This window comes from Oxyura jamaicensis, chromosome 8 (assembly GCF_011077185.1).
Source record: "Oxyura jamaicensis isolate SHBP4307 breed ruddy duck chromosome 8, BPBGC_Ojam_1.0, whole genome shotgun sequence".
Classification (NCBI taxonomy): Eukaryota; Metazoa; Chordata; class Aves; order Anseriformes; family Anatidae; genus Oxyura; species Oxyura jamaicensis.
Genome location: NC_048900.1, coordinates 10,964,734 through 10,977,039, shown reverse-complemented (window position 1 = coordinate 10,977,039; position 12,306 = coordinate 10,964,734). Strand labels below are relative to the sequence as shown.

The window sequence follows — 12,306 nt, the reverse complement described above, 5'->3', positions numbered from 1 at the left end:
CGCCAAGATGGCGGCGGCGGCGGCGGCGGGGGAGGCGGCGGCAGCGGCGGGGCGGCGCTGAGCGGAGCCGATCCGAGCCGAGCGGAGCCGATCCGAGCCGAGCCGAGGAGGCCCCGCGGCGGCGCCTGAGGAGCGGCGGGGTGGGCGGGCGGGGGCCCATGTGCGGCGGCGGAGGCCCCCCCCCCGCCCCCCAGTACCGGCGGCGGCGGCGGCCCGTTGGCGGCCAGGCGCCGCTGAAGAGGCTCGGAGCGAGCGAGGCGGCGGCGGAGGAAGAGGAGGAGGAGGAGGAGGAGGCGGCAGGATGAAGTTCGCCGAGCACCTGGCGGCGCACATCACCCCCGAGTGGCGGAAGCAGTACATCCAGTATGAGGTGGGGGCTGCCCCTGTCCGGTCCCAGCGGCGGAGGCACCGGGAGGGGGGTGCTGGCCGGGGGGAGACCGCCGCCGTGCCCCTCAGGGGCAGCCCCGAGGGATGGGGCCGCGGGGGCTCTCCGCACCCAGCCCGTTTTCTCCTCTCGGCCTAGCGGGAAGGTCAGAAGAACGGGGGGTGAATCAGAAATAACCCCAAGGCAGCGCCTTCTCGGGGCGCCCGGTAACCGAGGCTCCCCTCGAGCCTCCGGGGGTGCTGGGCTTGGCCCGGGCCCCCCTGCAGCCCCCGGTGCTTGCTGCGGGAAGGTCGCGCTGACACCTCAACAGCTCAGCCCGGGCTTCGTCCCGCTGGAAGGCTTTGGGCTGGTGGCTGGTGCTCAGGGAGGCTGTTATCGCCGGTAAAACCGCTGCTTATTTCGCTGTCAGCACTTAGAGATATTCTCCCCAGCAGCACCGGTCATCTGCACGAGCAATAATTAAACCTGGCCGGCTGAAAGCTGATTCCAGGAGAGCCGTCGGCAGCGGGCTGCTTGACCCGCTGAGCCAGGCAAAAAAGCACTCAACGCTTGATATCGTTTGAGGGCTGGGATTTTCTCCCTGGGACCATAACAGTGATTTATTTCTCGTATCCCTATGAAGCTGTCTGCTCTCGCAAGCAAAGCGTGTTTATCTTAGCTTGCTGTGTTATTCTTGTCGGACTTGAAAAGTTTATATCTTCCCTTTTGACCACTCCTTTGTTTTCTATTCCCTGAGTGCAAAGGAATAGATGGCTAAGGAAAAGCTGCAGGCAGGTTTCGCTTCAGAGCAAATCCGTGATCTACCTGAGTTATTTGCAGAACGAGCTGCCCAAGTAACGCATCGGTTTTTGCAAAGGAGGGGACCCATTGTCTCAGTGCGGTGCCAGATTAGTTGTGCATCGGGTCTCCGATGGATTATCTGCGCGTGAGAGCTCTCGGGGTTGTTTTCTGCTTTTGGGAGCAGAAAACCTGCGTGTGGTCCGAAGGGAAGGCTTGGAGGTGGGGCTGGAGGGGAAGTCAAGGAGGAAAAAAGATGTGCAGAAGGCTTCGCTCCTGGCTGACCAGATGGAAGTCGAGGGAGGGTGAAGGAGACCCAGCGAACTATGACACCTCGATTAATGTGTGAAGAACTCTGCTGAGCATTGGCCGCTGGTTTCATTACAGGAGGTTAATTTTCAGATGTTTTAACTAGGGCACTGATATTCTCTCCTCCCTTCCCCCATCCCAGTTTAAAATGAAGGTAGATTTCAGTAAAATCTTCCTCATAGACGTTTCCCTTTCTAGACGTAGTACTCTCCTTGTTGGACAGATAGCTGAACGCTGAGTGAATTAAAATAAAACCCCCACCCTCCCTTTTAGTAGTAAGTTTCAAAACTCTTTGTTAGCCTTGTAGCTGGCTGAACGTGAGTCAGCCTGCTGCTCATGCATATTCCAGGAGTGCAATAGTCTGGCATTTATTATTCAGTGACTGGTGGTCGCGTGGAGCGCGGCGCTACCTTGGTTTACTTGTTGGTGATGCTCGAGGCACGAAGCACGCAACCCTCCTTTGTCGAGAGAAATGCCAAGCTGTTGCTTGGCAAATGTTGCTTCCATTACTTGTATGCAATACTTCTTACATTCTGCATCGTAGTCTTTTTTTTTTAAAGTACGTGTATAATTCGTTGAAATATCTGAATGTTTTTTTATTTGACAGTTTATATCTTCTCCTTCATTAAAGCAGTAATCAGTTACCGTTTCGGAGTGAGAGATCCCATTGCGTTTAACTCGGAAAAGACCAGTCCCGTTTGCAGGGGCTTACCATGACAGGTTAGTGATGATAATGAGAGGACTGGAAGATGGAATAGCAGTTGTCTTCAAGTCATTCTGTTGATAAGGCTTACAAGTGGTCATCTGACTTTTCAGCTCTGATGTCTGTAGCTTTTTCCATTGGAGAGCAGGTGACTTTGATGCGGCCCCTAAGTCTCGTAAGACCTCGAGGTCCTCTCCAGGTGAGAAGGCTCTGGTTTGAAGACAAGCGAGGCTCCAAGGAGCTCTGCCTTGCACAGATGGCCAATAAGACTAGAAGGAGGATGTAATCTGTTGCTGGTGATGTCAAGAAGAAGAATGAGGCGATGTTTTGAATATCTGAACGTGTAGTTTCACTTTCAGATGGTCTTCAGTGATTTACAGCCCTCTGAGTTCTTATCAGTAATGCCATCTTTCCCTCAAACAGTGACGTGTTTAATTACGATAACTGTGATTGTAGGAAGCGTGCAAGTTGCCCAGACTTGGGGCAGGTACTTCATCCATGGAATAATTTAATGAAAATGAATAGATTTTTCCCTGTCTAAACAAGGAAAAGATCTACTTCGATGCCTATAGCCTAGATTCTTTTTTCTTTTTTTCAGCCAAAGCACTGCAGTGCCATTACCGTGTGCCTGCTTTTTAAGAAAGAGCAGTTGGCATGTGAAAAAGAACGGTGATGCATACTGCTCCGTCTCATTCAGCTTTTCACAAAGACATGGGCCGTGACTGAGTGAGCATTAACACGGTGTTTTACAAAAACCTCGGTTGACTTGATTTGCCTCTTCGCTCGAAAGATTGCTGAGATCTTTAGATTTGCACCTGCTGCCCTCTCTGTGCTAAGGCCAGGTCTGAGTGCCTTGGCTTGGGGTGTCTGGCACCCTGTTGTCTGCAGAGCTAGTGGCCTCCCCAGCGGGGTAAAGGCTCGCTCCAGCACTGGTTTTTGTCTTAAAACCTTAGGTTTGAACCCCTCCTTTACTGTTCAATTCCTTCATTGTGAAAACATGAGACGAAACAAAATCCCATCTTTGTGTCAGACAACAGAATTTGCTTTTAAACATAGAATCGAACAAATTAAGGTGACTCACAGACTAATTTCAGCTGATGCCTTTTTCTAAACCCATTTTTTTTCTGCATTTAATGTGCATTTGTGGATGCAGTGAAATTGTTGGATTTCCGGGCCTCTGTTTATCCTTAATCGTGATGCAAATTTCCTCTGCCCGTGTGTACCTCTCTGAAGTGCTTGCAGGAGAAGGAGGAGAGCATTGCTCAGTCTGCTCAGGCCTCGCGCCACGAGTGTATGTGTGCCTGTCAGTCTGCTGGGAACTCGCTGGAGTTTTACAGTTGCCAGATGGCAGTTTTGTGTCAGTTTATCTGGCCTGAATTTGTTTATCCGGGTGCAGAAGTCTCTTTAGTGAGCTCTTAAAAGTCCCTTCAGCACGCAGTCTACTTACACTTCTGGTTCCCCCCGTATTTAACTCATTGCTGTGCGCCCTGCTGGAGCAGGGAAGGCGGAGAAATATCCACCAATCTTGGGGAAAAGTTCTTAGAATCGTGGGGTGGTTTGGGTTGGAAGGGACCTTAAAGATCATCTAATTCCAACCCCCCTACTGTAGGGGGTTCTAAAGAAAAGAAACAATTAGCTGATGTTTAAAACCAACAGGTGTTTCATACCTCTGAAATCCCAGCCCCTGGGGAAGGAGAATGGGAACAGTTACTCCAGGCCCGAACTTGGTGGGAGAGGTGGTAGGATGTACGAGCGGGTGACTTTTTTTCCCTTCTGAAGGAGCCTTCGGGTGTTAACCCCCTTCCCCCGTGGGGAGGGGAAGCAGGTTGCAAAGTTTTAAGAATCATTTCTCTGCGACAAAGCCTGCAGCGGGAAGTAGGCGTGGAAAGCGAAAGCCGCCGTGCGCGTTGCCTGCTCGTCCTCAGCCTCTTCCAGGAGCAGTCTCTCATTTTTTGGGACGTGGCCAACTCTGCTCTTCAAACAGTGCTTCATGATAGGCAGTTCGCACCCAAGCTTGCCACCTCCTGACACAAATCTGTTGTGCTATTTCACTAGTTGTCCTTCTGGGTGCTAGCGGACGAGCTTAGGAGAGCATTAGCAGCCTGCAAGCTACTCACTTAAACCAGCTGCTTTGTTCCAGCGTTTTAAGGCTTTTGTCCTTGAATTTGCTCACTGCTGTGGCTTGACAGTTGCATTTTTAAGTGTTTTCTTTCTGCTTTTTTGTTGTCTGATACATGTGTATGTAGGTTTATACCAGGTGTATCAGAAGCACAATTAAAAAACAAACAAAACAGCGACAAAAACCAAACTACCCCATGTTTTTGTTTCATCTGAGGGCTGGAGGAGTCATTCTTAAACATGTGAAGCTGACAGCGATGGGTGGCTTTTTGGAGCAGCTCTGTGGGGCGGGGGACTAAACGGGCTGGGTTTCACCCTCCTCTTCAGGGGCTGGTGTCGGGTCTGGTGCCCACGGGACCTCCGGTGTTGGTCCCTCCTCATTAAGGGGCTGATGAGCGGCGATGGAAGCGTGCCGCCCCTCAGGGGTAGGGGGTGGCTTCCCACCTGCTGTCTCTTCGGGGTTGTTTCTCCTGTCTCGTGCAGCACTGGCTTGTGGAAAAAGTTACAGGTAGGCAGGGATGACGAGCAGGGCAAAAAAGGGGAAGGTGGCTTGTGGTTGGTTTGGGTGTTTTTTTTTTTTGCCCACTTGATGCATGGAACCGGGTCACGCGCTGCGGGCGGTGAGTCATGGCAGGAAGGGGACAGAGCGGCCGGTGTTGGGGAGGAATGGAAACAGAACTGAGGGAAGGAGAGAGCTGTGTCACTGGAATGAGGATCATTCAGCAGCGGCTTAGCTGGGAAAACAATTATGCAAGTGACCTTTGTTGAGACCTCTGTGGACTTGGGAACGAGACCTTTGAGAGATGTCTGAGCTGCCTGTTTCACCGGCCACCTATGATAGGCCGTGATAAACAGAGGTGTCCTTTAGACCTTATATTTACTTAGCAGGCTCATAACCCATATTACAACAGTGCTGAGCTTCTACTTGCTGAGTGTGGGTTTTTTTTTTCCCCATGGGGGTGTTAGGGCAGCTGTTGGAGGCTGGGATGTTCTTCCTGGGGGAGGGAGAGGGGCACAAGAAGCGGAGGGATTGTGGAGCTCTGGGACCTGATGGGTAACGGGAGGCAGGGACAGGAAGCTTGAAAGACCCGAATGGCTTTTGTGTGTTAGATTGCTGGAGGTCCAAAAGTCCGGGAATAAAACACGATTCTTGCAGCAGGTGCTTGCAAAGCAGGCTTGCGCTCTTTGTGTGAGTTAAGATGCCTCACCAAGTGATGTGGTGTGTGTAAATGAACGTCCTGCAGTAGGAATGGACCTTTCCTAGTTGCCCCCAGTTCCAAAATTACGTTTCGAGCTACTCCATCAGCCACAGGATCCAAGTTTCTTGATTCCCGCATGCGCTTGTGATGCGCGAAAGCACGCACCTCTAGCCCTGGGCTCCAGCCATCCCCAGGAGCAGCACGCTGCCTCCTCCGCGGGGTGAGGGAGGCTAGTAGCTCTGGCCTCTGCTGGCCGTGCCCTTCGGTGTCCTCCTCCAGAGGAGGCAGCCTCCCGTGGCTCCGTGGTCCGGTCCGTCAGGTCCTCCTCAGCTCTCAGAATGGACGTGCCTTTCTGTTCTGCTGCTCTATATAGCAGCGCTAAATCCCTGCCGCTGCTGTTCCTCCGTTTGTCTTCACAAACTCCTTTCTGTGTCGTGCCACAGCTTGTTTTTTCGTGAAACCTTTAACATCCTACCAACCGGGAAACCTTTCTTCCAAAGGGAGATGTTCGTAAATACGGCTGGAATAAATTTTGTAGATGAGCAAGGTAACAGGCCTTTGATGAAGCAGTCAATAGACGTGAACGCGTGTTTCTTTTGTTAACAGAGATGCGTGTAATAGCACTGACATCACGTTCCGTAGCTTTGGGTGTCAGTCTGGAGGGATAAAAGGACTTTAATTGCTTTTGTTTTCAAACAGGCATATCAAAACACTGTAATTTTTTGTTGTTGTTGATGCTGACAGCATTCCTTGTTCTCTCTCTCCCCTCCAGGCTTTGAAAGAGATGCTATATGCAGCTGTGGACCAGGCTCCTTCTATAGAAGGTAAGCGAACTGCAGCTGAGCATCGTGTTTTTCTTGGCGTTGGATGCTGGACACACAGTAGTGTTACTTTTCTGTCCTCAGTCCTCCAAAATTGGTAAACTTAATGCACTGATGGGCAAGGGCTTGGCCCTTCGCAGCCTGCGAGCTATTTTTGATTGTTAGGACTCTTTGTCCTCTGTCACCAGAACAATAAATGTCTCTGTATAGCCTGGGACTCCCAACAGCTGGATTCCTCTTGCTTATAAGGACATTCACTGGTGGAAGTACTTTCCTTCTCGCTTGAGAATAGACCGTTGTTTTCCTGGGGCAGCTAGCGGCTTCGGGAGATAATTGTGCTGGAGAGACACCGGCTCCTGGTTTGTCACCCGTGGCTGGAGCTGTGCGAGTCTCGTCCTTTCATCCCGGGCGCTCCCTGAATGCTGTGCTACCTCTCGTATGTTGGCATGAGTATATTGTGTGTTTGCTTACGTTTATTGCCGCCGAATCCTCTAGATTTTAATACAGCGTAAGGTTTTAAGCTCTGCATTGTGAATAGTTTGTCATAAGTGCAGTATTTCTCCACAGAGTCCTTTATAGCCTTATTCTATTCTTCCTTTTGTTGTCTTTGAAGTACTGAATAGTTTGTTGCTTTGGTCCCTACTTATTTGCCCTTCCTGTGGATTTCAAACTGTTTTTAGCCTCGGTGATTTCAGAAGTTTGATTGCAGAGCAACGTTCGTGTCACCGATCTCTTTGAATGCAGCTCTGGGCTTCTTTCTTTGTATGGGTAGAGCAGGACAACTGCTGCTTCTCGTGTCGTTGGTTGGCTGCCACCGTTAACGTTAGATCATTAACTACTTATTTGTGTTGATTAGAATTGGGAAATTACAGTTAAAATCATGTGGAATAATAATTTTTGGGGTTTAACTCTACTTGCTGTTTTACGAGAGTTTTGGAATGGTGATAGTTAATAGGACGGGGCTGTGACGGGGCAGTATTTAGTGATGCTTTTCAGAGGTGCAGCGTGAGCCAAAAAATTCTTGAAGTGATGCTCAGACAGGTGTAACTCTTAGATTTAACCTGACACTTGGCTGCTTATTTGTCTCAGCACACTTACTTTACTAAATCAGTCTCACCCTTTGCTCTAACTTGCGGGTCCTGGAACTGAGTTTCCACCGGCAGGTGGTTATGGTGCTAGCAGCATCTGAAATACATGGGTAACGTGTGTGGACGTTGGAAAACACAAATGCAGCTTGCAAACAATACCCTAAATGAAGGGGGAAGTCCTGCTTGTATTTTTTTGAGTGACAAAGTTGCCTAAAAACCCACAAACCTGGAGGATCTCTCCCCCGGACAGCACAAAATGTTTTGTGCTTTGTGTGGGCCAAACTGACCATCTTTATTAACTCCTAAAGACAGTTTACTGGTTTTGTTGAGGGGCAAAAGTAACACAGCATCAGTTTTATGGAAGACTGGAGCGTTTACAAGGCTTCTTTTTTATGTCAGTGCATTATCAACAGTGGGAGCAAATAAAACTTTGTGGTGTGATGTTTGAGGATGATGTGCTGGGTTCTGCTGGAATTTCAGGGCGGCTTTGCCTCTGAGCTCCAGGTGGAGCTGAGCTCCTGCGATCAGCTGGGGCAAGGGACAGGTGAGCCACCTCCTCGGGTCTGGTGGGAGAGGTTGAGCATCTCCTGCAGGGCCTGCCCTGCGGGCACAGGGGTTGCTGTGGGGTAACTCATGGCTGCAGGGTGTGCTCCAAGTGAAGCCAGAAACTCCTTCCCTTGTGTGGTCCTTCCCTAGGTGTAACGGTTTTACCAACAGGGTGGGACTTTGCGCATCTTAAAGCGGATGGGATGTACAGATCCTTTGCATTTTAGTTCCTAAAGGTTCTTCTGAGTAAGGCAGAGATGGCTAGCTTCACACTACAGAACTCCAAAATGTGTGATTCAGCGTTTTGTGTTTTTTTTTTTCCCCTTGCTCATTGTGATATAGTGATGTTCTCTATGTTCTGTAATGTTTGTGTCTAAACATGCTTGGGAAGGGAAGAATAAAAAGGTTTAATACATTTATGTTGCTTTTTAAATGTTAAAATTTAAACTTCTGCTCCTGCCTCTTTGATGCTCTCAAAACATCAACAAAAAGGAGAATAATGACTTAACATCGTGCTAGTTATGAAGCATCTTCTGCTCGTTATTTCGAGATCAGATCTCTTCCTCTGTACTGTAGAGAACAAAGTGATCCAAACTGTTTTGAACTGCTCAGATTTGTCTCTGTCTTGGCTGAGCTGCTTGAAGTAGAGAGCAGCTCTCCTAATTCCTGCACCTTTTGTTAGTTAAGTGGCATGGGAGCGCGTGGCTTGGTAAGTTTGTTTGCAGTGTGCTAATTCCCTCCCTTCCTTTCTCTCTGCTTAGAATCTGGTTTGCTTCTTATTTTCTGGCTCCCTCTCTAAAAATCGAGTGTGTCTTAGGTCGGGACCAGGCTGTTTGAACTGGTTTGGTTGAGCTGTTGGATCTGCAAGGGCAGCAGTGTCTGAGGATCCTTTATCCACCCATTGACGATGGGAGCGCCGAGGTAACAGGATGACAGATGTCTTGCCATCAGCTGCAGCTGTAGGGAAGGATTGCATGGTTCAGCAAAGCCTTATGCTGGGGTTACCGTGTGACTGCACGCAGGCTGTGCCCGAAACGCTTCCCTCGTCCCTGCCAGAGCAGATGGAGCAGGTTCCTGGTACTTCAGAGGGGTGGAGCAGGTATCGCCGGGGGCCGCCCGTTGGCCTGCGTGTTTCCAGTTTAACGTGGATTTTGCGGCGGGTGCTTTTCTGTTCCTTTGAGCTTAGCACAGAAATTACAGGAGGGTGCTACTGAAAACCACCTACCCTGTGTGAGCCTAGCGTAAATCTCATTTTAGCCTGGTTTAACTAAAATTCTTTTGATCTCGTTGATCCCAGATGCTGTAGACGTGCACAGTTGGTTTTGATTTACCTTAGATGTATCGTAGAGCTAATCTTCAGCCAGTACATCGGGCCGTGAAGGGAGCTTTGTGTGCCAAATCCGAGGCTGTTCCTAGGTTTTACGCTGCCCCGCTACGCGTGTAATTCTGGATTTGTGAATGAATTCCTTCGATTTCTGCTGCGGGCTGCTTACTGTATAGGTTGGTAAAATTTCTTTGCATACAGGAACGCTTCCTGTGCTTAGCAGTATGCTGGGAGCACTTGGAAGCTGTTTAAAAATACGCTGCCCACTGAAGGCATGGTGTAAGTAATAGGCGAGGCAAGCAATGGGTGAGCCACCCCCCGTTAACAGCAGTCACTGGGGTCGTATTTGGGAATCTCCTGCCTGTGGCTGGGACGTGGGTAAACAAAGCAAACTTCAAAATGACTCACAGGCTGTGCAGCTGATGGGACTGTTGCTATTCTAGTGGGAGAAGTGTTGCTGTGAAGAGGATCTTGGATCGAAATTGTGGCGTTCTTACTCTGCTGGTTACCTACTTCCATGGTGACCCCTCTCATTGTGCTAAATTGACTCATAGCTACGTCTGTTCTTTCCCATCTTCAGGTTGTGAACACAGACTGTAGCATTAAGTAGCAATGAAAAAACAGATGTGAATAAGTAAAAAGCTATCAAAGCTGCATGACAGGAGAAGACTGTTTATAGCTGTACCCTGCCTTCTGCAGGAGCAGGCAGTCTGCAAGGTGCTTTGGCTCCCTGTCTTTCATCAGAGTCCTACCAGACTGTCTGCATGTCTTTTTCTGGCAGTTGCTAGTTGCACACGTAGATTTCTTTAATCTGTTCAAAGATCTGACTTTTTTTTTTTTTCCCCTGTTTGTGTACCTTGTAATGACAGTTTTCTCTATGCCAGTGCTACGTTTCTAGATTCCCCCCTTCTTTTTATAAGGCTTTCCACTGAAACTGCACCATCCTTCCACATCTGTACAGAATTAGGATGTAGTCTGCTAATTTGATCTCATCCACATCACTGGAAAATGTGTCAAATGATGCTGGATTCCCAGTTGTACGACAGGCCTTGCTTGAATTTCTGAAGAATGCTTTGTTAGCTATTTGTTACGTGCTAGTTCCTGTTAATGAACCCCTCTGAGCAGATCGGTGCTGCCAGGACGTCCTTCTCAGCTTCTGAGCCTCATGGACAGGCAGCAGGGTCTGTGTGCGAGTGTGCTGGGTCGGTGTCAGCAGGTACCCATCCTCGCCTGCTCTTGGGAAGAAGCTGGGACAACTTAGTGGTGAAAATATAGTGTGGTGCTTGTTTCCTGAGCCAGAACGTGCCCTGTTGCAAAAGCACAAAATACTGACCTTGCCATGAGCCTGTTGATTTCTGCATTCTTTGTTCCTCCTACAGCTGCCTGCCCGAGTCTTCCCCATGTAAAACAGGTTACTGGACCACCAGCGTCCTCCTGATTATTCCACTTGCTGGGCAGATGTGTCGGCATCTCCCCAAGCTCCTTAGGATTCAGCTCTTCCCAGCTGCAGCAGAGATGAAAGTGTGGCTGTAAATTATTCATTCTGATTATCTGCTTGAATGGACAGGGCCCATTCTAAATATTCCTTCCTAGAATATTTGTCCTTCAGATATTGAAATTTAACCTGCCTTTAATACTTGTGTAAACAGATCCCGTTGTAGTATCAGATGGCGCAGAATCGTTCCGTTGTATCCTCTTATTACGGAGATTACGTACTCCACTTAACCTCAATCCCAAATTGCAGTGGTATGGCTTGAACAAGGATCACTGCTTGTATGTGAAGCTGCAATGCTGTAACAGAGAAGTGAGGAGTAGGAATGCTTGAACTCCAAACCAAAATTAATAGGTGACTTTAAATACAATTTGATACCTAGGGGAAAAGCTTTAGTGGCAAAGGAGATCCTCTGCTGGTGCTCGTGCTCTGCAAGTTCACCTCTTTGCTCGCTCTGGATGAGAAGAGCAAGAGGTGCAAGTCCAGGATGTTCTCCATGTGCCAGCACTGGCAGTGTGTCCTGTGCGGTGACAGCCTTGTTCCTGTTCCAATCTGTAATACACTAGCCGTGTTAGCTGACAGCTAACGATCTTTGGGTTGTTTGGATTTATTTCTGTTGCTAAATAAACACAACTGTGTTCTTTGGGGTGATAAATACTCCCAGTGAGTAAGGTAGGACGGGTGAAACTCACACTCTGTTTTTTCCAAGGGAAGTGAAGAGGCTGTGACAGGTCTTGTTCATTACGTGCAGCCTTGCCTTGGAGGATTGAACAAAGACTTAGGGTTTGTCTGTATACATACAGTTGTCTTCTTCTTGTCACAATAAACATTTCTTTCCAATCGCATAAACTTACTTGGAGCGGATTGAGGGTTTGTTGTCGTGGGAGAGTTAAAGTGAGTCTTCAGCAGAACTGCTTCACGTCAACCACCACAAAGCAGCCACAGATTAATGCTTTATTTTTGTTTCACCACGTCGTTACGGGCTGTTTCACACCCATACAGGACTGGGGCTCGGGATCCTTTTGGAGGATGCGTGTGCCTGAAGGTCGGTGTCCTTGGAGCTGGTCCTGGATCCTGTGCAGTGCTGATCGGTCTGGATGCCCCCGTGCTGATAACTGCTTTCTAAATTCAAAAAAAATATCCCATTGTGGTCCTCTTCCCAGTCGGGGACCTTCTGCCAGGTACTGGGCTTTGTAGAAAAATGGGTCGTTGGGCTTGTTGCAAATGTCAGCTTCCAGAGCCCGCAGACATCAGACGGGAGAAGCTGGCTGCGTACCAGCGCTTAGAGGAGGAGGTGGTGTCTGGTGTCTCTTACCTAGGGCAATAAAATTTGAAAAGTAAACAGCACGTATGGTTGGAGAGTAGTGACAGAACAGCCGGATGGCCACCAAAATATCTGGAGTACAGATTCCTCAGTGGAAGTTATTACAGCGGAGTTGTTCTCATGTATAAGTAATCTCTCTGTCAGAAGCGGTACGATACCCGCAGCAAGTGGGCTCCGACATTGCCCGCACTGTGCTTGATGCCAACACGTGCTTTTTTCT

At 49.0% G+C, this 12,306-nt stretch overlaps 1 protein-coding gene across 1 annotated transcript in view; it reads left to right on the top strand.

Moving 5' to 3' along the window:
- The first annotated feature begins 32 nt into the window (after positions 1-32).
- The window catches only part of XPR1 (xenotropic and polytropic retrovirus receptor 1), a 100,627-nt gene continuing 88,353 nt past the window's right edge, over positions 33-12,306 (top strand). The window contains exons 1-2 of the mRNA XM_035333204.1: positions 33-370; positions 6,264-6,315. Of these exons, the coding sequence (XP_035189095.1) occupies positions 302-370; positions 6,264-6,315 (121 nt within the window). The 5' untranslated portion in view covers positions 33-301. The remainder of the gene's footprint in view (positions 371-6,263; positions 6,316-12,306) is intronic.